Source organism: Watersipora subatra, chromosome 2, assembly GCF_963576615.1.
Source record: "Watersipora subatra chromosome 2, tzWatSuba1.1, whole genome shotgun sequence".
NCBI classification, from domain to species: domain Eukaryota; kingdom Metazoa; phylum Bryozoa; class Gymnolaemata; order Cheilostomatida; family Watersiporidae; genus Watersipora; species Watersipora subatra.
In genome coordinates this window covers 31,189,598-31,216,717 of record NC_088709.1, presented here as the reverse complement: position 1 = coordinate 31,216,717, position 27,120 = coordinate 31,189,598, and the positions used below count along the sequence as shown (strand labels likewise).

Genomic DNA, 27,120 nt, shown 5'->3' with positions numbered 1-27,120 from the left:
GCGATTTCAGGCTTTTCAATAAATGATTGGTGCAGTATTAAGATAGTTTCAATGCAGAAGGCAACATGAAGGATAACTATTTCAGCTTGATTGAAAGATTTTAATAGTTTGATAATGCTCTAGCTGGTTCATCCAACAGTTTTGAGTTTTCTTAGAAGTAGAATCAATGTGGCTGATGAGATTTTAGACATGAGAAGTTTTTTGACAGTTTTACATGCAAATGATGAGAGGAAATATTAGATTAGTCCTGAAAATTACATTATTTAATTTGAACATTATAAGTTAGCCTTAGCCATCAACTGTTAGTAACAACATAGCACATGCTTTCTGATGGCTATTTAAAAAGCCTTGTTCAAACTACACATTAGGACCTCCGACCGTTATACAAATTTGAAAATTATCATGCAAGTTAATATGATTCACCTACCTAAGTTTGGATAAGTAAATTTGAATGCCTCTAAAATTGTTATTTAGGTTTATATGATTCACCTACCTAAATTTGGATAAGTAATTTTGTAGGGCTTTTAAATGTTTAATTGTTTAAAATAAGTGTTGGTAAAATATTGAAGACCACTTAAGCTAAAGCGAAGTAATTGATCCTTTTAATATCATGCTAAAACACTATAATAGTGAGATATTGCTATACTGTGTAGTTGTAAAGTGACAAAGTCAAACTGTGAGGCACGAAAAACGTTTTTGGAGAATCAATGAAAAACTATCCCACTGTGTGTTATAACAAAATGCATGAAATGTGGCAAAGATGAGGATAAGTGAAAAACATATTTAATTTAAATATTTCAAGTAGACACGCTAAACAAAACACTTATAAATTACTTGCAAAAAGAGCATCAAGTACATGCAATAATACTACTAGAGGAAAAAACAACACTAAAAGAACATTAGTGAAATATTATGAGTTAAGTGGAAAACAAGGGAAATCTACGAGCCTAACAAGGCAAAGACAACTTGATCATAACAATAACAATAATTTATTTGATAACATAATAGCTACAAAAAAGCACAAGTTAACATTGAATATCTATATACACTGTTAATATGTACAAGTTTGTTTATACACTACATATAAATATAAACTCTGTATAGATATACCATGTATATAAATATAATATAATGCATAATAATATAATAATGTATATAGACTGTATATAAATATCACCTGTATATATATACATATATATATATATATATATATATATATATATATATATATATACAGTGAAACATGGATAACTCGCGCTCGGATATTGCGAACACATGGTTAACTCGACTGGATTTGCTTGGTCCGTTCCCACGCAATGATAAATGGCTCTATATAACTCGAACTCAACACTGTTAATTCGAACTGTTTTTTGCCCAACGGCTACCGAAACGGTTGCTATTGCTTTGGAATATCACTTTATTCCAAGCCATAGGGGTAAACCTCAACTTTTCGTAATCCATAAGCATCGTTACTACCTCCATCGGCAAAATATTTTTGTCAACGACTGTTCTAAAGGTTTGGTGAAATTTGATTTAAACTGCTATACGATGAATAGCACGGGCTAGCCGGGTCACGGGCGCAAGGATTTTCGCCACGCACATACAAAACAAAAACAGCATGTTGTTTTTGTTTTGTATTTGCGTGGCGAAAATCCTTGAGTGCGTGACCCAGCTAGCCCGTGATGAATAGTTTTCCGACGTTGATTCCGTGTTGAATCAACGTCGGAATGTTGAATGTTTAAAACGTCTTAAAAATTGTTGTAATTAAACGTATACGTTGTCTTAGCTAAAAAAAACTATTCATCGTTTGACTTAAACACAGAATATGTGTGTACATTCAATAAGTATCCATTCAAAAAACGTCAGTGATATACAATGTACCGTAAAACCTCGTAAAACTTTTAATTGAACTGCCTCGGAGTGTTGCTCTTAACGAATGCCAGGTAAAGTAAGGTAATCTTTGCATAAACTTCAAGAAATATTGGCAAAATTGATCGTGGGTAAAACGCTCAAAAGAAAAAAGATGTCTTTTCTTTTGAGCATTTCAGCAACGATCAAGTTTTGCCAATGTCAATGTAAAAAACGTCCTGGCAATAACATCACCTCAAACAACAAACCAATCTCAAGTGATAGAAAAATCTCTATACTTTTTGATAAAAACGTTTTAAACTTTACATTAGAAGCATTTAATTTGAAACAAGCCATTTGTGCTTTTGATTTATATTATAGTTTGTATATGTTCATGTATCTACTAATAAATAAGTAAATACATGAACTTGTGACAGTGCTCTGATAACTTGAACACTCTGATAATTCGAACACTTTTGCTCGGTAACTTGAAGTTTGAGTTATCCGAGTTTCACTGTATATATATATACCTACAAGTGTACACTGTATTTAAATATACACTGTATATGAAGATACACTGTATATAAATATATGGTGTATATAAATATACAATATATATAAATATATACTGTTAATATATATAATCTGTGTGCATATATGGATTGTTGTAGCATATATTTATATTTTAGTAGATGTACATGTATAAGTCTCAATGTATGTCTGTCATCGTTTGTTGTCTGTTCAGTTAAACTGGTTAACATCTAGAAATTTTAACTCACGAAGATTGCAACAGCAAGTTTGTAAATAAGCGCACCTAACCACAACTGGCTAACCCGATATGAAGTTTGAAAATTACAGTTGTTTGACAAAGTTTGAATACTTTTACAGGTTTTTTTATTTTCTCTGTTAGTTTATTTTGACTACACAAAACACTTCCATCATGATGGGTAGTTTGAAAGTTAGAATGGCAAATTTTGTTATATTATATATTGAATGCAAGTAAATTTTCTGTCCAAAGACTTTGTTATTACCTGGACAACACAGCTAGTCTAAGCATAATTGCCCACATAGTTACTGTAAATAAACATGATGACCTCTCAAGATGCTCAAGATTGCCAGTGTACATATAAAAATGGAACAAAGCTAGTCATGGTTAGTTGCTCTGCAATTGATTGTAGGCTGCAATTGTTAACGGTGAAGCAATATGCTAAGCAAGTTGTGCAGCTAAAAGGGCAGCGATGTGCTCAGTAAATAATAGCAATTGTCAACTGGCATATTGTTAGGCCATTGTATGCTTAGTTAGAAACGCCATTCAGTCAAGTCCCAACATAACAATAATAGTTAATTTTATCCCATAGTTCTTCATTCAAACAACACTTTCTGTTAATCCAAATGCATGTTTACAAATAAATGCCCCACATTTGAGCATATCCCAAACAATCGACGATGCATTTCCCTACCAAATAAATGATTAAATTGACAAGAACTGTCTACTCTTTGAAGCTGAGACTCAGAAATTTCTGTACATTTAAATTTCTCTTAAAGATAAAGAAACGATTACAAATACATGTGGTGGCTGACATTCACTGTAAATTAGAAGGCTGGTTTGACCAAGGCGCAGCTATTTTTGCAAATCGTATTTTCAGTCTGTGTCAAATTCTTTATATGAAAATGGTTGATAAACTGCCATGAAGCACGTGCTAAATAATTACTTTTTATAAAATACTATAAACGTAGCACACAAATCTATAAATCTATGTATAAGACCTTCAAAGGTCGCCGACTGAACCAGCAAGCTACTGATATTGTTCTCTTACAGTAAACTGGCAGAATAAAAACTAGGACTAAAGCAACAATTTCAATCACTCCAATGGCTGTACCAACACCAACATGCCAAGAACAATCAGGCTGTTTTCATTTTCCACAACAGTGAGACAACTTCTGATACCAATGTTAAATGCCACCAGAATCAATGCTTATATCATTATAATAGTCATTCCTTTCCAATTATCACAGCAGTTAGATGATTAGAATGCTAAACCATGAAAGTATCAATATTTGCCTTTGCAGAAAGTTTTCTCAGATTGCTAGTAACCTATTATGCAGCAATACTTTATATTATATACTCTTGTCCATAATACTCGATTGAGTCACATGTAACGATTTGACAATAGCCATCTGAAGAATTCCAGTAAAGGAAATTTGCAAAAAACTAAACTGCCAAATATAGATCATCTTCAGCTCGACATGAATAATTCTTTTAAAAAAGCTTTAAAAAAACTACCTATTTATGAACGTTTTGAAAGCACAATACAAGTTCAATCTAAAACCTCTTTAGATGACTATAACGGAATAAGAAGCAGAACAAGGGGAGAACAAGCAACAGACCACAAGAATCTCCACACATTAGCTATGCATCCTCAACCTTTGTAGATGCTGAAAAAACTCAAGGAATGAGGTATACCAATAAGATACGCTGATGCACAGTGATAATGAAATTAAAGCAATTTCAGATATTGAAAAACTTAACTGTATTAATCTAGCTGTAATGCACATACATGTATTTACAGATACATATACACTATTTACAGTAGATAATATACAAGACTGATAATAACTAGCAGTTGGATGAAAAAATTGAAGTTTGTAACAAAAAATAGAGTCAGCAGGATATGGTGGGACAAAGTAGAGCATTGCATCATTAAACCTAGTCTGTCTCCATAGATGATTCTTGTGACTGTGAAGCACTAGGATAGGCTGCCTTAGCTGCGGCAGCAGCACCCTCCCCGTGTATTGCGTCATATTGTATCGGCCATTCAAACATCTCCATTTGATCGTATATCTGAATGATCAAAGGCGACGATTATTACCTATGGAATTAATAATGAGGTCATACATACGCCACTGTGACCAGTAATAATTCCTATCAAATGAATAAAATATTTCCTTTCGTAAATTCGGATGCGACATAGAGCAAAAGATAGAAGGAGTGACAGATAAAACGGGTGGGAGGGAGAAAGGGAGAGAGAGAAATAAAAAAGACCTAAAAGGAGAGAGGTAGAAAAGAAGAGAGAAAGAAAGGAACAGAGAGAAATGGAAAAAAGAGAAAGGGAGGGATAGAAAGGGAGGAGGGAGAGAAAGGGAAGGAGAGAGAGAGAAAAAAAGGGGGAGAAAGAAAGGGAGAGAAAATGGGGAGAGAAAGAAAGGGGGTGAAAGAGGGGAGAGAAAGAGATAGAGAGGGGTAGAAAAAGGGGGGAAAGAGAGAGGGGGAAGAGAGAAGGGGAGAGAGAGTAGGGATAAGAGAATGGAAGAGAAAGTGGGGGAAGGGAGAGTAGGGAAAAGAGAGGGAGAGAGATAGAGAGGGAGAGAGCCAGAGAGAAGGGGAAAGAAAAGGGGGAGAGAAAGGGGAGAGAGAGAGAGGGGAAAAGGAGAGAAAGGGAGAAAAGATAGAGAAAGAGAGGAGGAGAGAGGAGGAGAGAAAAGGGAGAGCAATAGGGGGAGAGAGATAGGGGCAGAAATATAAGGGCAGAGAGAGAGGGAGAGAGAGAGGGGAAAAGAGAAGAGGAGGGAGAGAAAGGGGGAAAGAGAGAGAGAGGGGGAGAGAGAGGAAGGGGAGAGAGAGGAGGGCGAAAAGAGAGAGAAAAAGAGGAGGAGAGAACGGGGAGAGATAAAGAGAGCGAGAGAGAGGGGAGAGAGAGAGAAGGGGAGAGAGAGGAGAGAGGGGGAGAGAGAGAGAGAGGGGGAGAGAAAGAGCAGGGAGAAAGATAGGGGCAGAGAGAGACATGAGGAGAGAAACATGGGCAGAGAGGGGGGAGAGAGAGAGTGGAGAGAGAGGGGACAGAGAGAGAGGAGGAAAGAGGGAAGGAAAGAGAGGGGAAAAGGGGAAGAGAGGGGGAGAGAGAAGGGGAGAGAGAGGGAGATAAAGAGAGGGGGAGAGAGAGAGGGGGAGAGAGAGAGATGGGAGAAAGAGAGGGGGAGAAAGAGAGGTTGAGAGAGGGGGAGAGAGAGAAATGGGGAGAAAGAGAGGGGTAGAAAGAGAGGGGGAGAAAGAGAGGGGGAGAAAGAGAGAGGGAGAAAGAGAGGGGGAGAAAGAGAGGGAGAGAAAACAGTGAGTTAGGAATGAGATAATGCTCTCCAGACCTTGTTCATACACAAACATCCAAATACGTCACTTGCTACATCTGCAATGGGGTATGGGGTACATTTATCTCATATAGAATAAGAACGGCTGACATAAAATATCTGAGACAGCAAAGTTTTTACTGGCAGCATAGGTGACAGGAAAATTCGCAGCTGGGTAATAGCAACAGCCATATTAATAAAATGAATCATCCCTCCAACATTTCCAGTTTATAGGAAACACAAAATCTTGGCTTTTATTGAAAATTAACTTGTCATTCAAAAGTCATATATAGCAATTACAGGCAATATTTATATTTATGAAGATGCAATTATTTTCAGACCAATATATATGTATGTGTAGAATTCATATGTGTTCATAGGCTGAATTATAAATTCTGACTGCTGAAAATGATTTAACAATATGCATGGTTAAAAACATCATGTTCGAAAATATTAACACCCTTTTTGTTTTATAATTAAAAATTGTGCAAAATATGCTCCTCCTTTGTAATAGTTCATGACTACTTAGCGCTCATTAAAGGCTTTTAATTTCTTTTGTTCTCTTGCACAATGTTGAAAATTTGTTTAAAGATCAAAATTTCTCTCTCAGGTGGTTTGGAATAAAATTGTGGCTAAAAGATCAAATAAGAAGATTTAGTGAAATTTACTAAAAACTAACTCGACAATGAAAATGAGAGAAGTACTTAAAATTTTTATGAAATTATCATATTGAAAAGAATAGAGTCTCAGCTTCAATTTGATACATGAAGTGTTGGGTTCATCAAAAATATTAGACTTATGATTTAGTAATAATCCTCTTATTTGAACTATTCAATTATACCAAGACTTTTAATATTTATGAATACGACTGTAATTTGTAATGATGGTGTTTTGTGTATCAGCAACTATGGCCTAGCAGCGAAAGAAGTTTGCTTGATTACTAGATCACACTAAAACAAATAAGTTTGCTCTAAATCTACCTCAAACAATTTCTAAATATATTTACCTGACAGACGAAGCTAAGCACATCATCCTTAGTGGTGAGAAGCTGGGCACGGGTGCCCCACTTGAATTCATATTTGGCGGGGTCAGTTTCAGGCAGCTTGCTATAAACAATGTAGCCTTGCTGCACGAACTCCTGCGTCACCAGCTTCTTCACATCTCCGAACACCTCATTGTCTGGTTTTCTAAAAAATATTTTCCAATATCGCATTGATGCCGTGATCAATGGGATTTGAAAGATGAAAGGAGAACAAGTATAAACATCTCACAAACAAAATGTGAAAATACCGGTAAAGAGGGTGCTGCTACAAAATGCAGCATTGTGTGTCCATCACAATCACAGGGCCAGCTTCTTTCTGATCCAGCCTCATGCTGAAGCACAGAGCTGGACCAGACAGACACTCATACAGTAGACCCCTTACAAAATTAATCTGTCTTGAAAGCCGTTTTGTGAGTAGAGAGTTTTGTAGGTAGGAATGAATGTCACCATGTAAAAGCTCCAATCCATTCCAAAACCCTCACATAACATGGAGATAACATTTGTATAAATTATAAATAGTAGTTAAAACCTGTAACAAATACATGTTAGAATTATATTACTACATAATACACAGAAAAAGTAAGCATGCAAAAAAGAACAGAGAAGTAACGAATGGAAACTACAGATAGGTTGGTTGTTTATCTTTGACGTTGGCCGTCTGAACGTGGCTAAGCAAAAACCGTGAGATGTCGGAGGACGGCAATCAAAGGTGTGAGTTGCATCACTGTCTTCATTCTGTCCAGAATAAATGTTTCAAGAACTGAAGTAGAAAGATTTACTTACAGCGGCACGGATTAAAAAATTATGTCATCATTCAGAAAACACAGACCTTGATTAACTAGAAACTAAAGTCGTCCTACTCTTTCTGTGATACACGATGTGATAACTCCAAATAATAAACAATGGGAAGAGCTACCAGACGGTTGACAGCTCAGAGAATACATAATGTAGAAAAATAACCGTTTAAAACAAAAGAACCAACACACATTTCTTTCTTTGATACCTACAATCATCTTTTGTATGTTGGAGCAATATTTCTACAAAAAGACATCTCGTAACTCAGAAATTTCGAATGTAAAGTTTTTCATTACGCAGAAGTTTTACTGTGTATACAAATGAAACCTCATCAATAAAGTACTACTCAAAGGGGTTATAGAAATGGTTGCTACTAATGGCTGCAGGTATAGAATATGTCAACAGATGGATTTTTATCAAAAACCCTAGGACAAAAACAAAAAAAGGCAACTGAAACCTTTATACATAATTTTGTTCTACTTGTGTGGACTACCGATATATAAAAGGAAGAGCTTTCTGAAGTCTGATTGCTCAGCAGGAAGTAGACTAGAGGTTTTGCTTACTTACTCATAGTCGAGTCCTAAATGCTTGAGAGCTTTCCACAAATCATCTACAACAATAAATGGTAAGTTTATTACAAAACACGGTTTTAAATCTTCTATTAGCAGAAGTGAAAATAGATAAAGGATGTACAGTCAAACCTCAACATATAAATTCTCTATAGTTTGATGTAAAATTTGAGCAAAGAGATGATAACTCCATACCAGAAGAAGTTTCTATCAAAGAACTTCCAAATTTTCTTGAAACATTACATTTTCGTAAGTGAGAGTGAAAAGGCTGGTAAAATTGAAAGTAAATAATAAAACAAAACAAATAATATTTATATTAAAAAATCCAACTCTGCCACCGTGTGTCTGTCTGTTAGTCTGCACAAACATCGTGTTTCCACTTTTTTGGCTGGTTTTATTCATACTTCACACGCACTTGCTCCATGCCTACCTCCAAGTCTCAAAAATATTTATTTTCAAAACTCCATTTGCTTCCTGAGACCTAGTATCTTAACACCTATCCAATCAGAAACTCAAATATGCCCCTTTGCATGCATTTAAAAAATTGCCCTCAATGAATGTGTTTATAGATTGTTGTCATGAAAGTAGTGTAGCAATTTGGATTGAAAATCTGCACGCAAGCTGTGATCTATCTGATTAAAAACAAGAAAAACCCGGACAGCGTCGGGCTTCATGACAGTAGAAATTACGTTAGTTCAGACATGATAAAGTTTAGGTTTTAGTAGACTACACTGGACTCCCTTATCCCCATCTCTACCTCCGAGCTGCTTATCACTAAGGTTGCACTTCCTTCCCCCTACCTCAGGTAGAGTAATAAAAACCCTTTTATAGATTATTACTTTTTTAGCTTAAATGTAATAATACATATAGTTTAATATAATTTACTCGCCTTATTGCTAATTATAATCACCGATGAGAGATGATGATGAGATAGAACTGGTGCAATACATTAGAAGGGAGAACTAGTGCAATGCATTAGTTAGAGAAAAGAACTCGTGCAATACATTAGTTAGAGGAGATAACTAGTGCAATACATTAGTTAGAGAAGAGAACCAGTGCAATACATTAGTAGGAGGAGAAAAATCATGCAATAAATTAGTTAGAGGATATAAATAGTGCAATACATCAGTTAGAGGATATAACTAGTGCAATACATTAGTTAGAGGAAATAACTAGTGCAATACATTAGTTAGAAATGAGAACTAGTGCAATACATTAGTTAGAGAAGAGAACTAGTGCAATACATTTGTTAGAGGAGATAACTAATGCAATACGTTAGTTAGAGAGGAGAACTAGTGCAATACATCAGTTAGAGGATATAACTAGTGCAATACATTAGTTAGAGGAGATAACTAGTGCAATATATTAGTTAAAAATGGGAACTAGTGCAATACATTAGTTAGAAAAGAGAACTCGTGCAATACATTAGCTAAAGGAGATAAATAGTGCAATACATTAGTTGGAGAGGAGAACTAGTGCAATACATTAGTTAGAGGAGAGAACTAGTGCAATACATTAGTTAGAGGAGATAACTAGTGCAATACATTAGTTAAAGAAGAGAAATCATGCAATACATCAGATAGGATCGAGAACTTGTGCAATACATTAGTTAGAGGAGATAACTAGTGCAATATATTAGTTAAAAATGGGAACTAGTGCAATACATTAGTTAGAAAAGAGAACTCGTGCAATACATTAGCTAAAGGAGATAAATAGTGCAATACATTAGTTGGAGAGGAGAACTAGTGCAATACATTAGTTAGAGGAGAGAACTAGTGCAATACATTAGTTAGAGGAGATAACTAGTGCAATACATTAGTTAAAGAAGAGAAATCATGCAATACATCAGATAGGATCGAGAACTTGTGCAATACATTAGTTAGAGGAAAGAACTAGTGCAATACATTAGGTACGGGACCCATGCAATATATTAGTTAGAGGAGAGAACTAGTGCAATACATTAGAAGATGCAATACATTAGTTAAAAAGAGAATTATGCCAAATGAAAACTGTTTGCAAGTAAATGCTGACTTATATTTTACTTGAGATGCTGTTGATAAATTTCTAAACAGCAGTGTTAACCCGCTAACACTCATCATTTTATGTGTTACTGGTTGTTTGAAGAAAAAACAGCAATAACTAAAGTATTTATGTATTATTGGGTGGTCAACTCACCATCCCCTATTACATCCCCAGCCATCAGTATAATACTGAGTATGATCATGAGAAGGGCTGCATGCTGATTATCGGTGTCACCCCTGTAATGCGAATCATCTTAGTCTGAGATATGCCTTCGCATGCGCATTTAGTCTACTACTAGCTAATCGATGTACAAAGAAACTTTGACCTATAAAACATATAACACTTTCTTCGTATGGCAAAACTGTCACAGTAAGAACTATTATTTTAAAAAAGAACACACCGTATGTCATATTATATATTTCAAACAATTATAAATAGCATTGAAACTGATAGATTATACAAACAATGAAAAAAACTGGAGACAGAATATTTCATTATACTAACTAGAGATTTCCCTGTCATAGTTGTTACACAGTTTTTGAAAATCAGAACAATCTAAAGGCTGAAAATGAGAAATTTGATGGAGGGGGCAGCATTGGGAGGAGCAATACTGTTGTGTGCATTATTTGGTGCAATATTTTCATGGTCAATAATGTCCATAAAATCATGTTCATTATCTAGAAACAAAGAGGCTGCCTAGTCCATGTCATTTACATCGCCTACAACATCTACTAAACAATTCTCTGAAACAATTCAAAAGGTCAATTATGCAAAACAAAATGTTGTATAAAAATCAGACCTAATATACTACTATCTCAAACCTACGTTTTACAACAATACAATAAATATTAATTATAGCTGTAGGCCTAACCTACTGCAATGTATATAAGTTAACTAACAACAGGAATAATGAAATGTGTTTATTATATCTCTGCACTGCAATAGGAGAACTGCAACCCAACTGCAATGATAGCTGTAGGCCTACTCTACTGGATGTTATGTAACAAACAGCAATAATGAAAGGAAAAGAGGATTTGTTTATATCTCTCCACTGCAATAGGAGAAATGCAATATTAGCAGTCAAATGGCACTGCAGTGCAATAGGAGAATTGCAATGGTAGCTGTAATGTACTGAGTATTATTATGTAAAACAAACAGCAACAATGAAAGGAAAAAATTATATGTTTATATCTCTCCCATGCAATAGTAGAAATGCAATATTACAAGTAAAATGGCAAACTGCTGTGTAATATACAGTTTAAAAGTTGGTTGTGCTGAATGTAGAATGATTTTGACAGCGATCTGTAACAGAAAGCAAGCATTAGCATTCACGTGTGTCTGGATGTTTTCTGCAAACTGGAACAAATTAAAGAAATGTTCTTGTCATGAAGGGATATTGTAGTTTGGCTCTAGCTTGAACATAAGATAGAACTAAATTTGGCTGATGCTCTAGATAATTTAATAAAAACTTTGGTAATTGGACAAAAAAGCGTAGGCTGATAAACTGTGAACCACATTTTCGTACCTGTAAATCGGTCTTTGGTCTACACCTCAAACGGTCTACGTTTATTACAGAAACATTCGGCAATTGGAAAATGCCATAGACTGGTAAAAGTTGCACGTTTTTATCGTGAAATGCGCACGGCTTAATGGTTCTACTATCTGTGGCACAGCTCTATGGGCAGTTTTTTGGCCGGTCTTAATTTTGATTAAACAGGCTTGTCAGGTTTTAAGGGCGAATTTAGACCAAACTAATCTTTCTAGTTATGTATCATCCGATCAGATGGGTAAGTTTTAGGATATTGTCAAGAAAGTTCAAAGACTAGGTAACATATTTAAATAGGTTTATATGTTTTGTATCATTATTATACTTAAATGACTCCACAGAAAAATTATTAAACTTTTTGGTGGGACTTGGGTACAAGGGTTTGGGTATGGCCATTGGTGGATACTTTTTGGGAGTTGTGTGCACATATTTATCATAAAGCTCCTAAACACTCGCTTTGCTCGTGTTTGGTCGTTGGATTAAATTTTTTCTGTGTTTTATACTGTTACTTTATAGAGCAGCAATATGTAGGTTCAGAGGTAAGTGGGTTGATGTAGATACGTGAAATGGGAATCTAAACTAACAACTAATATAAATATATATTATTAAGTGTTAGGTAAAATATTAGAAAAACCAAGGTGAGATATTACTTGCTTTAGTTTAATTTTTAAATCTTACCAGCGTTTTTAAATGCAAACCTACAATAATTTAATAGGCTTTGAATGAAGAATGCTGGAAACTACTAAGGATGTAGAAGCAAATAGTTGTTCAATTTTATGTCAAACATCTAAAATCTTGCATGTTAAGATAATCATAGATCAATGCTTGGCTGTATTTTAAGACTCGCTGAACGATTAATTAACAACAAAGGCCATAGCCTAAAGACAGGTTTACAGCGATTTGCCTTCTGCCTTTATATTCTTTTACCTTCATCATTGGAATGATACAATGGTGAACAGAACATTGTACATAGCAAGCTATACGCTGAAAGCTTAGAGGAGCAATTACACAAATATTTAGGCAGATAACATGTTTGTATTTATACATGGCTACAATCCTCCATTTCAGTGTAGATAGCATAAAATCATAAGGCAAAGTGAAACAAACGTAGAAAAGCTGAACAAGCTCATAAAAGAGGCAGGGTCAGACTGTGACCTCAAATACAGTCTGATCTGCAACTGTATCTAAGTCAGACTGTGACCTCAAATACAGTCTGATCTGCAAGTGTATCCAAGTCAGACTGTGACCTCAAATACATTCTGATCTAATATCTCACACTATGAAGGTCATTTATGTCAACAAAAAACATTTACAAATCATTTCTAACTTTTTAATTTGTCAATTAAAAATAAAAACATTTTAGGTTTTAATGCGCAATTTTTTCTAGTTTTTGATAGTAACTAAAGATTCTTGGTACAGAAGTAAAGCAACAGAATATTTTTAAACAATCAGGTGAGCACTACTATCAAGGAGAATGAAGAGAATCCATGATACTATGGCAACATTAGAAGAAGAGGCTAAACAGACACATAAAATAACATTTTATGTGTCTGTTTACGTTTGAGTTTGAGTGAGCCTAAACAAACTTAACTACAGACAACAAAATAAAACTCAAAAAAATAACACAATATTATTTGACTCTTCCTTTTTATTGAAATGGCTCTCACTGGTTAAAACCGTTCCTTCTACAAAACTGTTTTTACCATTTGGAATGCTCTAAGAAATGATTTTAAATGTGATAGATCATTAAGCTATTGCTCAATTAGCAGTTGTCGGCACTCTCTCATAGGTAGCACAATTCCTTTTTTCCACACCGTTCAGCTATGAGTTGTCAAGGTCTCCACTTCAGAGCAATTACAACACATTCAAATTAAATATATAACAAAAAGCAGCTGTGTTTATCGATGGGGACTATTGAGTAAGTTACACGTGTTTGACTCTATGTAAGCAATTATAATGTAGTTACCTGTTAGAGATCATTGCTGATATACATGCATGACAATAAATAACATGTTACACATTTTTGTTTATGTCTATTTGACAGCAGACATTTAATTCTGGATTAAAAATAAAAAAATCAATCAATTTCTACTTATAACAATAATACTGACAACAATTGACAGTTTTCCTACTGTTTTTAACATAAACGTGCATTCAGTCCACGTTTCTTACAAGAATTTTTTTGGTACATATTATTAGCAACTGAACATATTAGTAGAACGGAATAATTGAATTGAACAGATTAATGAGTCCAAAATAAACAGTTAATTTTGTGAGCAAAAATAGAAATAGTGTGAAAGTAAAAGAGACTAATAATGATGAGAAACAAAGCATACTCTTACACACACATGCACACACAGACGCGTGCACGCACACTCACATACTGTCACAAACACACACTGTCACACACTGTCACACTCACACATGCACGAGCGCGCACACACACGCACACACGCACGCACACACACGCACGCACATACACACATACACACACGCACAACGTCTTGTAAACGCATGCAATAACACACACTGTCACACTCACACATGCACGAGCGCGCACACACACGCACACACGCATGCACACACACGCACGCACATACACACATACACACACGCACGCACACACGCGCGCACGCACACGCATTGACACACACTGTCTCACACACACGCATGCAAACACACACACTGTCAGACACACACTGTCAGACACACACACACACTGTCGCACACTGTCGCACACTGTCGCACAATGTCGCACACTGTCACACACTGTCGCACACTGGCGCACACTGTCGCACACTGTCACACACTGTCGCACACTGTCGCACACTGTCGCACAATGTCGCACAATGTCGCACAATGTCGCACACTGTCGCACACTGTCGCACACTGGCGCACACTGTCGCACACTGTCGCACACGTTCGGACACTGTGGCACACTGTCACACTATGTCGCACACTGTCGCACACTGTTGCACACTGTCACACACCGTCGCACGCTGTCGCACACTGCCGCACACTGTCGCACACTGTCACACACTGTCACACACTGTTACACACTGTTACACACACGCACGCATGTGTGCGTGCAACATGTTGCAACATATTGCACCATGTTGCACATGTTGCAATCATGTTGAATTTTTGTTGGGCATACATGCAATATATTTTGTGTTGAAATAATGGATTTGGTATTATGATACATAAGAAAATTTTTGTCATTTTACTTATAACAGTATTATTATTGTTATTGTTACTAGTGCATTAACGGAAAAGATCATTGCTATAATCTTTAAACACGTGTAACAAATTTTGATGTGGTTTAATAACCCAGCACACAAACACTGACTAACTCTTTTTAATATTATGGTGAGGCACTCAGCGTAAAATTGCAGCCCCTCAAAAACTATGTTCATTCTATAGCAGTTACGAGGAAATGAAACTTTATAGCAAGTTTTGTTCAAATTATTTTGTGTATTTGTTTATTGTCGTATAAGCAGATTTTTGGTAATCAAAAACCAGAGGCGATTGTGTAGCTCAAAACTTGTCTATAGTTTTTATTATCTCGTTCATGTTTAATTTCCGCTCTCATAAAACTGTTTACACCGATTTATGTTAGCCTACATTTTTGATCACAGCAAATGTATTTATTTGTAGCATTATATTTTGGTTGGTCCATACCTTTGAGCGTCTTAAAAAATTATTGTTTTTTTCAAATTTGTCTCATGATTTTTTTTAACACTGATGTGTTTAATATGTTGAAAACATGCTGTAAAATATTTCTGAAGATCGTCCAGATATACATTTGGTTTCCTCACACCACTCCACAAATGTTCTTATCTTTGGGAATAGAGTATACTGAAAGATGGGTGCATTGCAGTATTACAAACATCTAAAATGGCCTTTGATTATAATTTTCTCTCTCAGTTTAAGTTACTAGTCTATATGACATTCAGCTTGTACTGTTTTGCTGTGCAAAAGAAAAATATAAAAATGAAAACACCAAACCATTCAGCCTTTATATAAATTTGGCAAAATAATGTGTAGCTTGCCAGAGCAATGTTTCCAAAATTTAAACTCAAATATATCTGCACTGTGAGAGACCTTCATTGGATATATTGGACAATGTCAAACACCAAACCACTATTAGCCTTTGTGCAAAGCTCATCACTTTTGTGATTTGAGCACTCTGGTGCCAGCACATTGACTTTCTTAAAGTCTGTGAGGCAACCTAGTTGTTTCATGGCAGGAAGTCAACTCTCATTGGTAATGGGATTTGTTTCCCTTGCCTAAGCTCTGAGCTGCACTGATGAGGCTTCAATAGTCGAAACAGTACTGTCTGTAGCATGAGTATATATATATATATATATATATATATATATATATATATATATATATATATATAATCTATCCATATAAATTTAAGTCTCAATCTGTTCACTTACAGTGATTTAAATCTACCTATGAAAAATCCAGTTCACAGAAGATTTGAATTCAGAACTTCCATTATCCATTAGCCTATAGCATTCAACTGCGCTTAGCAATCAGTAATTGTGAAGATCATAGATATAGTAAATCCTAGATTGGCGAATAGTTATCATTGCAATGGAGCAAAAGTGAGGCCTATAATTGGCTGTTATTCTCAAGACATTAAGTCGCAGCGATGTGCATTACAGCAACAGACCTTTCTATTCAGCTGAGCAATGAGTTTAGTAGTGAAAGCATGCTTGTCCTACTAGTTTGTAAGTCATAAACATTACGATAAAACCAAATTCTTGGTGAAATGTCATCAGAGGAAACTACAACACCCAAGGAATGTGAACCCACAATAAAAATTCTAAATACATGGTAAACCTAACCTTTGCACGTGTACTGTATCATTGGTTCACGTTGTAAGAAACTACTGGAAACAAACTGAATACCAACTTAACTGAACTTACTTGTCTTATCATGGTCTCATAACAACGAACATACCTTTCTATGATTATTCTGAATTGAAAGTGAAGTGAATGAATGCTTGGGGCTATCAAAAGAAAGAGTGTCTAGACTGATTACAACAACACATATTACCAACTTGTGTCTCAGCTGATAGGGTTGTAATCTAGCTTGGCATGATTGATTAAATGCCTCTTTTGTCTCATCCCAAGTAATGTAATGATATTCATTCTACTACATGTATGTATTGTTAATGTTTAGGCTAAGAAAAAGGCAAGCCGCAGCGGGCGCTGTGGTATGGATGTTCAAGCGATCCTGAGAAATGCCAAGATCTGGTGTTTCACTGTTTTCCAAATGAGAAATGAGCTGAAACCCGTAATGCTTGGGTGAAGGCGGTGCGAAGACAGGATTGGACTTCAACATCAAGCTCTGTATTATGCAGTGGACATTTTCAGAAAGACTGCTACAAGGCTCCACAAGGTATTGGAAGAAAACTAATGCTAAAATCTGACGCAATACCTACAATATTTACAGCTTATTCAACCTACCTTCAACCAAAAACTGGGAAAAAACGGACACCAACCATAAGAACAGAAAGCTTGCCGAAACGTCGAAGAACATCTCAGGCAGCAGCCAGCACCATAATACCTGACCCATATCTGTCTCGAAAACAACACATTCGGCAGAACAAGCTCCGCCCATAGATATGTCACGTCTACTAGTTTTGTAGGAACAGAAATTGGAGATGTTTAGTCCAATTTAGAATGATAAAGATAGGTGTCTTAAAACCTATTATTATCTAAATTCAGCCTTGAAAATAATCTTAGCCTTTTATGAAAGGTAAACTATTAAAAATGGCTAATGGCTTGTTACAGGATGTTTAATTGGCTGGACGCCAAAAAAATGAGCTCAAAAAAGGGCAATACCAACACTAGTTTGTGCTTTTCTCGGCATTCAGCCTATAAACATCCTGTAACAAGTTACAAGCAACTTTAAATGACCTTTCCTGAATTTAAATTGTCCTGAGATGATATTTCAAATGTTAAATGTCTTCTCAGTCCTTTCATAAAGGACTGAGAAGATTTTGATGGCTGAATTTAGATAATAATGGGTTTTGAGACACCCATCTCTATCATTCTGAATTGGACTAAACATCCCCAACTTCTGCTCCTAAACTGCAGCTAGCATACGTCACATATCTATATGGGCGGAGCTTGCTGCACCGATTGAGTTGTTTTCGAGACCGAAATTAAAACCCTGTAAAAAGCTTTCATAACTTTGAAAGTTAGTGAACCAATTTTTGTTTTGAGTATAAAATCGGAATCAGCAAGCCTGATTTATCAGGAAAATACAATAAAAGTTGTATGTGACAGTTATGGTTCAATACAGTGGTCCAACCTAACTGCTGCTAAATCTTATTTGATTCATTAGTTTGCAACTAGTTTAATTTTTATTTGGCCACTTTTAGTATTATCAATGCTATAGAAGCTTCTAAATCATTGGTATTATCTATTACCGTGTGTCTAAGATCTCTGCCTTTCTCATCCAAAGTCAGTTTTACCACGACCAAAAACGAGCGAAGTGATTGGTTGAGAGATTTATGATAAATGAATATGTGCACACAACTCATAAAAATTATTCATTAACGGCCGTTACAAACCCTTGTACCGAAATCTCATCAACAAACTTAACCATTTTTCGATAGAGTTGTGTAAGTATAATGTTGATAAAAAAACACAAATAAACTTATTTACTGTAAATATGTTACCAAGTCTTTGAAAGGTTACCGCAATATCATAAAACTAACCTATCTGATCGAATGACCCTACAGAATGAATTTATTCGCGGAGTTAATTTTCGTGAAAATAGCCTTTTCATGCATATTCGCGGATTAATTTATTCGCAGCTGAACACTGTCACTCTCTATGAAGAGTTAATTCTATTGCAGCTAGCAATAGAGTTAACCCTATGCATGCGCACACCGCGTGTTACGGTGTGCGCATTCTCCAAAACGCGATGTACACCACAGCTTGCAACTACGAGTCGATCATGCTAAGCTATAAATTTTTTGCTGAGTTCAGAGGTTTTCACGGATATTCATAGATTTGGAGGCCTTTGATGAACCAGCAACTTGTGGTAAGTAATGAGTTCTTTCAAAAACATTTACTAAATTAGTTGAATTTTATTTTGTTTCTTCGGTAAAACGCAATATTTATTTTTTCCATCCCTACCGCTTCGCTATCTGTTTTGGTGTGAGAGACAGATTTTTCATCATTCACGTATGCACAATGACTGCAAGGGTGGTGGATGTCATTTTTAGAAGATCACCAATCATTCAGGAAGATCTCGAAATTGAAGTAGAAGTGACTGCAGCTGCTAACATGAAGAATATATGTTTCAAAAAAGGAAAAAACGCCTTTAGCGAGCACAAATTTTTGGCCAACCGGCAGAACTTTGCAATAATAAGCCACAAAGAGAGTTCTGATGAAAACTTCCTTACCAGTCATGTAGTAGCGAGAGAATCACTTTTAACATTTACCCAAGACAGTGACAGCGACAGAGCTGCTATTACCAATATAACTAGTCAGCACCATTACACGCTAGTATTCACTTATCAAGAGTACCAGTTTAATTTTATTGCTAGACAACCGCCATATGGACTAAACTGTTTATATTTACTCCATTCATTGTTTGTAAAATTTTATTTGTATTTGGAATATTTTATTTGTACTCTTAAGTTTGAAAGTTTGTAATAAAGTATTATATATCTATACATGTAATAAAATATATAATATACTCACGTTTGCTGCAGCGATATCAAGGAGTTGTTGTCGATGAAGGTGTCTAGGTTGACTGGTAATATCCCTGCCTTGATGAATATTACTACTTGTTTCTAGTTTTCGTGATCGAAGTAGTTTGTTTCATTCTCAATCTGAAGTAAACACAAAAAAGAAAACATATTAATAAGTGCAAAAACGTGCGGTGGTGCAGAAGTGCAAAAACAATAGCTGAAGTATTTAATGAAAGCGATCAGTTTTTAAACAAAAGAATTAACTAATGCAGTGAATTATGGAAAAATGTATCTGCACTGCAGATCAAATACGTACCATAATGTCTAGATAAGGATCATGATCGTCCTCAACTTCGGTATTAGAGATTGATGGAGTTGATTTCAACGTAAAAAGACTAGGAGAGATTTTTTGCGATGACGAAGCCATGCAGAATAACTTGTGAAAACTTTGAATAATTTTGTAAAGTTTCATGCAATGGCTATAAAACTCGAAGCCCTGGTGATGATTTTAAAGAAGTTTTGGAACTTGGCTACAATTAGTACTTCTGCCTTGCGGCTATTTTTGCGATGACGCCGTTCTGCATCTCTTGTGACAACGTTGAATAATTTTGTAAAGAAATGTGATGCATTGGCAATGGTGTTAGCTCAGAGCCCAGAATATGATTTTAAAGATGTTTTGGAACTCAGCTACGTTTAGTATTTATGCCTAGTGGCTAGTTTTTAATTTGATGCAGTAGTTATTCTCTCTTGTGATTAAAATAGAACTAATTATTCACGGAATTTAACTCGTAGATTTGATTGTTCGCGAAATCGCGAATTTTTATAACCAACGAGTATTTTCATCCTGTAGGGTATACATAAATAGACAGATTAATTTGGCCAAAAACTGTGATAAAAACTTGAAAAGCTTTGTCTAATCCAAATTAAGACCAGCCAACGAAACGCCAATAAGGCTGTGCGACAAATAGTAGAACTATTAATTTGTGCGCGTTTCATGAGAAAAACGTGCACATTTCACTAGTCTATAGCATTGTCTAATTGCCGAAGGTTTCTGTAATTAAGGTAAAAGTACTGAAAAGTTATCATTTTTGGCGATTCTACGGGGCTCTGATATTTTGGATACTTATAACGAGTACTTTTGGTATTCCAACTGATGTTCAAAGCAGTGAAAGTAAAGGAAATGACGATATTTTTTTGACGATTCTTACAAGTTAAAAATTCTTACCTATAAAATTATTACAATATTCAATTGTAAGAATAATCATTCAAATTTACAAGATCGCAATATACACTATATACTATATAGTGATCGATGGTGTGAAATATGTTACTGTTATTATTTTATATATATATATACACATATATATATATATATATATAAGAATGCCAAATGGTACCATCAAAGATATAGAAGAAGGGTACAAGTACTTGGAGATTATGCAAAGCAACATCAACCACGAAGCCGAGGTACGTCACAAAGCCATTACCGAATACAAGAAACGCCTTCGGTCTTACGGAGCCAGCTCAATGCCAAGAACCAAATCATGGCAATAAATACCTACGCACTGCCAGTAATAAGATATCTAGCAGGCATAATAAAGTGGACTGAGGAAGCCCTCAAAGAAACAGATAGAGCAACTCGTAAACTGCTGACCATGCATGGAGCACTCCACCCAAAATCTGATACTATTAGATTGTATCTTGATAGGAAAGATGGCGGTAGGGGACTCAAAAGTGTACAGCAGACAGTGAAAGAGGAGGAGCAAAGCATCAAAACATATGCAGCCTCCATGGCCATTTCAGATAAATTGCTAGCTGAATTTCAATCGGCTGCTCTCACAACGGACCTACGCCCTGATGATGAGGAAACTGACTGGCATACGAAACCTCTTCATGGTGCTTACCACCAACAAATATCTAAGGTTGGCGATCTTCACCAGACATATATGTGGCTGAACAAAGGAAACCTAACGGCCAATACAGAGTCGCTAATCATGGCAGCCCAGGAGCAAGTGCTCCCAACAAGGCAACTCCAAACGAAAATCTATCACACTAGAGACGATCCTAGATGCAGACTGAGCAAAGATGCACCTGAGACCATCCAACACATCATCAGTGGATGCAGACAGCTAGCAGGGAACGCATACACTGAGCGGCATAATCATGTCGCAGGTATTGTGTATAGAAGTCTATGTGATGAGTATGGCCTTAATAAACCACAACACTGGTGGGAAGCTCCTGGTAAGGTCAATGAAAATGACCGCGCTAAGATCCTCTGGGACTTCTACATCCAAACTGACAAGCATGTCCTAGCAAACCAACCAGATATAGTGGTGGTAGACAAGGAGAACAAGAGGGCTACTATAATAGATATAGCAGTACCCAATGACTACAATATAGCCAGCAAAGAAAAAGAAAAGGTAGAAAAATATCTCCCTCTTGGAGAAGAAATTGAAAAATGCTGGAATGTAAGAACAACCGTAATCCCAGTAGTGATTGGGGCACTGGGCGCAATAACACCGGCGCATAAAATGTGGCTTGCCCAAATACCAACAACAATCAACTCAGGTGAGTTGCAGAAAAGTGCGCTATTGGGAACAGCTAAGATCTTGAGACGAGTGCTCAAACTCCCAGGTCTCTGGTAGGAGACCCGAGTTAGAGCAGAATTTACCACCCATACGGGGTATCCGGGGTGAGGAAACAATTTTTATATATATATATAACTATGTGTACTAAAAAAACTACAAGTTTAATTAAAACATTTTATTACTTAAAGTTTGGCCAAGTTTCGAGTGGTAGGCTTGCACTCACTGGTATAACCCGCCATATAGTATGAATGTTGCCTCCAACATAGGAAAGCAATTTCTGAACATCTTAAGAACAGAATTTCCACCTGGTCATAAACTGCATAAAGTATTTAATGCCAACACTATCAAACTTAGCTACAGGTGCATGTCTAATATTAAAAGCCATATCAACGCTCACAATAAAGCTTTGTTATTGCCCACTCGTGGTGATAACTCAAGGACATGTAACTGTAGAAATAGAGCCAGCTGCCCTATGGATGGCAAGTGCCTAACAGAGAACGCTGTTTACCAAGCATCAGTCACCACCAACAACGGAACAGAGGAGACATATGTCGGCTTGACTCAAAATACTTTCAAAACTAGATACACCAACCATAAGGCTTCATTCAACCATACATCAAAAAGGAATGCCACTGAGCTAAGCAAATATATATGGCAACTAAAGGATAGCGGATTAGACTACAACATCAAATGGTCAATCTTAAAAACTGCTAGACCTTATAGCCCTATCACTAAGAGATGCGAGCTCTGTATATGGGAGAAGTATTATATAATATGCAAGCCTCAATTAGCCACCTTGAATAAGCGCAACGAAATTTTATCCAGTTGCCGTCATGCCAATTAATTTCTGCTAAGAAACAGTGTCACTTTAGACTCTAGCTTTTAGCGCTTATACAGCTTTACTGCTAGTAGAATATTTTCTTTGACATTTTATCTGAAGAGTGCAAGCCTACCGCACGAAACTTTAAGTAATAAAATGTTTTAATTAAACTTGTAGTTTTTTAGTACACATAGTTATATATATATATATGTAAAAAAAAACTTTATATATATATATATAAAGTTTTTTAAATAATATATTAATACCTTTTTATAATATTAATATATATTAATACCTTTTTAAATATAAAGGTATTAATATATATATATATGTATATATATATTAATACCTGACAAGCATATATATATATATATATATATATATATATATATATATATATATATATATATATATATATTAATTACCTTATATATATATATATATATATATATATATATATATATATATTAATTACCTTTATATATATATATATATATATATATATATATATAGGTATACATATCATAGGTATATATATCTATGGGTTTACTATATCTATGGTGAAGATACTCATTACATTGATAAAAATATATAGTGACATTGCACCACATGTAATGATTAGCAGCTGGTTTCACTAGGCTAATGCCAGTCATTACACAGGGAATAAGATAGTTGCAGCTTATAAATAGTTGCAGGTGATGTAGCGTAAATGTAATGCAATAGCTAAGATGATGTATTGTTTATAAACAGTTTGTTTTTTTGCTAAATGCAATGTCTTCATCTGGTATAGCTATGATAATGAATATTTAAATTTTTTATATTGTTGCTAGAAATGATAGTTTCACAAAGAATAAAAAAGAAAAGAGCTCCATACATGATGTTCAGAGTGAACTGTAGTATAACGTATAGTATGGAGAGTACTTAGCTGTTGGTTAGTCCCACCAGATCTGTTTTAACCGGACATAAGCATACTCACATCAGGTGAGAAAGGTGATGTCACTAGCATCCAACCAGATAGATGCTAGTGTGAGAATGGCTCGTCAAACACATCTGATTGATCAATGCCATCACCCTTTGAGAACCGCGAAAGCGGTTCCCTCTTTGAAAAGGCTGAGAAGATTACATGTAGCAAGCCTGCATGATGATGCGAATTTATTTCTCTCATTTAATCTGCATTGGTCTGGTTGTAGATAACCATGAAACTTTAAAATTGTCAAATGTGGCATTTTTGCTTGTATTTGAGTAGACATTAGATTGTCTAACTTTCTTCTATTTAACAGTGTCCACTACTACATAGTTTGTCAGTTTTTCAACATATTTGCTATAATCAGTCTGGCTTTTTATTTGCATGGTTAGATGATGCTTTGTAGTACTTGCACTTAGCTACTTAGCTTTATAGTCAGTGGCACAAAATGTGCATGTGCGTGTGTATGTGTATGTGGTGTGTGCGGTGTGTGTGGTGTTTGTGGTGAGTAAGGTGTGTGGGGTGTGTGTGGTGAGTAAGGTGTGTGTGGTGTGTGTGGTGAGTAAGGTGTGTGTGGTGTGTGTGGTGAGTAAGGTGTGTGGGGTATGTTGTCTGTGTGAAGTTTTGTTGCTTAAATGTTTTGTAGATTTTGTGGCGCTTAGCAAATCATTGTTTAATGGTGCTGATAAAGCTCCTGCCAACATTGGTGTTCACTTTTGCACTGAAGGGCTGATATCACCAATTTCTCTGTCTGTGTTTGTTTGGTTTTTTAGTTTCTAGTCAAGTTGATAATTGCAGCCACTATCTTTAGTACTTTTTGATAATGTTGTTTTGCCTTCTCATTTTGCTCTTTATTGTAAATTGTGCTCTCAGTCTTTTGTTTAGATTTTGAAGTATGGTTTTCAGTATTTTGGATTGGTGGTTGATTTTGTTATGAACATATAGCATGATGTTATCCGGCTTCTTATATGGTTGTTAGTCACCAGTCCTGAGGTCAAAGGTTACATCTAACAAAAGAATAGTTTTTTTTGTTTTCTTCGATGGTCACCTTTATACTTTGCTTTTTAAATAATGAGCATATTTATTTTTCAGTTTTTTTATAATTACTTTTGGCCTTGCATTGTATGCTGCTAATTTATCATCTCTGTAAAGTCCAATGATGTGTTCAAATTTTTTTGGCATATCCATTTTTATAGGTGTTACGGCAAACCATCATGGCCAGAGCATGAGTGGCCAATCTGACAAGCGCCTCCCAGTGGAGCCGACTCTCCCTAGCACAACCAATGACTCAGCCACTGGTGAGCAGGGTCAGCAAGCCAAGATGAAAAAAACATGCATAGCGGGTGAAAATGATAAAGAGGTGGAGGCTATCACAAGGGAATGATACAGAAAAAATGAACTGATATCATTTTGGCAGTGTAGTATGCGCGCACTCTCTGCATGCTGGTGAATTGATTTTTGCTATTTTATTGATGTAACTTGATAAATATCTGAGAAAATAATTAAATTTTAGTTGCTAAACATACGATGTGTTCATTTACCTTGTGTGGAGAGTAAAGTAACGGACAAATTTCTTTACATATATATATTTATATACAACATTTAATGTAACTGTTTATTATGACAAATTGTAACCACAATCGTTCTCTATAATATTTTACAAAACATCACAAAAATGTATGATATAATACTTACTCTTCAAGAGAATGAATCTGATTTTTACATTTTAATCTAAATATTAATTTCTTTATTTTTTTTACATAATCAGGATTGAGAAATGCATACAGACCAATATTACCAACACTGTAGAGTGACTGTAGCCAGAGCATGACTTGTACAAACGCATATTTCATTGTTTCCTGATTATAAGGGAAAAAAAAGTAGACAACCATTCCAATGCAAATAGGAATCACAGTGATGTAAAACATTGCAATGGTTCCAATAACATAGTGAGATGTTTTTATCAGAACTTTGTCTTCCGGTAGCACAGATCTTTCTTTCATTTTTTTAAGTTCTTTGAACACTGCAGTGAGGCACAGCGTAGTTATAAGTAAAGATCCACAAACATTCAGAATTCCAATAACTATTGCAGCAATTCCTTGAGAGTTCAGAGAGTCAGGATGCTCTTTACCATTTATAAAACATACTATATCTGGGGAAAATGATAGAGCTAATGAAAAAAACAGTTCAGCTACACAAATAATCACAGATACTTTACCGATGTTGTTTAGCAGCTTTGAATCATCGTACTGAAATGGTTTACGAAGAGCGTAGTACCTGTCAAAACTAGCAAGTGCCAGCAAGTTGTAGCGACACTGGGCAGCTGCAAATCCAATTTCTTGCGTAAAAATAAAAATGATGTCAAACGCTAACATACGTAAACTTGGTAGCAGTGGGCTGTAGTAAATTATGTAATGAGAATTGACAATAATATCACATATGGTAAAGTTTAAAAGAACAATAAAGTAACTCTGTTTAAGTTGTTTAGCAGTAGTACTCAGGATGTACAGGTGTAATAGATTTAACAGGATAAATATGGCATTGGTTAAAATTGCCATAGAACTATATACAACGTTGTGTTCTGCAACACACCATCTCAGCCATGTAAGTGTATTATCTAGAGAGTGGTTATTTTGATGGTTCATGTATCGGGTTAGTCTTCCAGAATGCTGATTGAAACAGAGGTAAACCTTGTTGAAACTGTTCTGAAAAACATAATATAGAAAAATCAAACATTGCTTAAGTATATAAAATAAGAAAAGCAAACCAAATTAAATTTACTGAATAGTTTTCTGTTCAATCCTATTATTTCGAAATTGTCATACTAAAAGACGAGTTTGAATAAAGTAAGACGACACTAGTATTTTGATGAAAGCTAGCCAGATAAACCAAGTGGGCTCACCTACAATTAGTAAGCCAGATAAACTATTACTAACCAGTTGCATGCAGCCAGCTCCAGCCCAGCAAGAATCAATCAACCAGATGAGCGCATCTATTTAGGCTAACTCACAGTTTTTACGTATGCCCAGTCAGCCCTGTTTGAAGAAGAGCAAAGCTTATCTTAGGGCCAAAGACATA

The 27,120-nt window shown here is 35.6% G+C and overlaps 1 protein-coding gene across 1 annotated transcript; it reads right to left on the bottom strand.

Annotated features, from left to right (window-relative positions):
• Positions 1-4,549: 4,549 nt before the first annotated feature.
• On the bottom strand, positions 4,550-16,896 carry LOC137388123 (non-structural maintenance of chromosomes element 3 homolog). The gene is made up of 6 exons (XM_068074635.1): positions 16,885-16,896; positions 14,665-14,873; positions 10,552-10,634; positions 8,375-8,417; positions 6,977-7,157; positions 4,550-4,690 (listed from the first exon to the last, which is right to left on the bottom strand). The coding sequence occupies exons 1-6, from the start codon at positions 16,894-16,896 to the stop codon at positions 4,556-4,558; spliced, it is 663 nt and encodes a 220-aa protein (XP_067930736.1). The 3' UTR covers positions 4,550-4,555.
• Between the last annotated feature and the right edge of the window lie 10,224 nt (positions 16,897-27,120).

Bases quoted from the DNA above. Each gene is read 5' to 3' on its own strand.
- LOC137388123 (XM_068074635.1), bottom strand. The intron at 10,635-14,664 runs GTGTGTGTGTGT...TTCGCATTACAG, and splicing joins GTGTGCGACAGTGTGCGACA to GGGTGACACCGATAATCAGC. The intron at 8,418-10,551 runs GTGAGTTGACCA...TTATTGTTGTAG, and splicing joins TGGGGATGTAATAGGGGATG to ATGATTTGTGGAAAGCTCTC.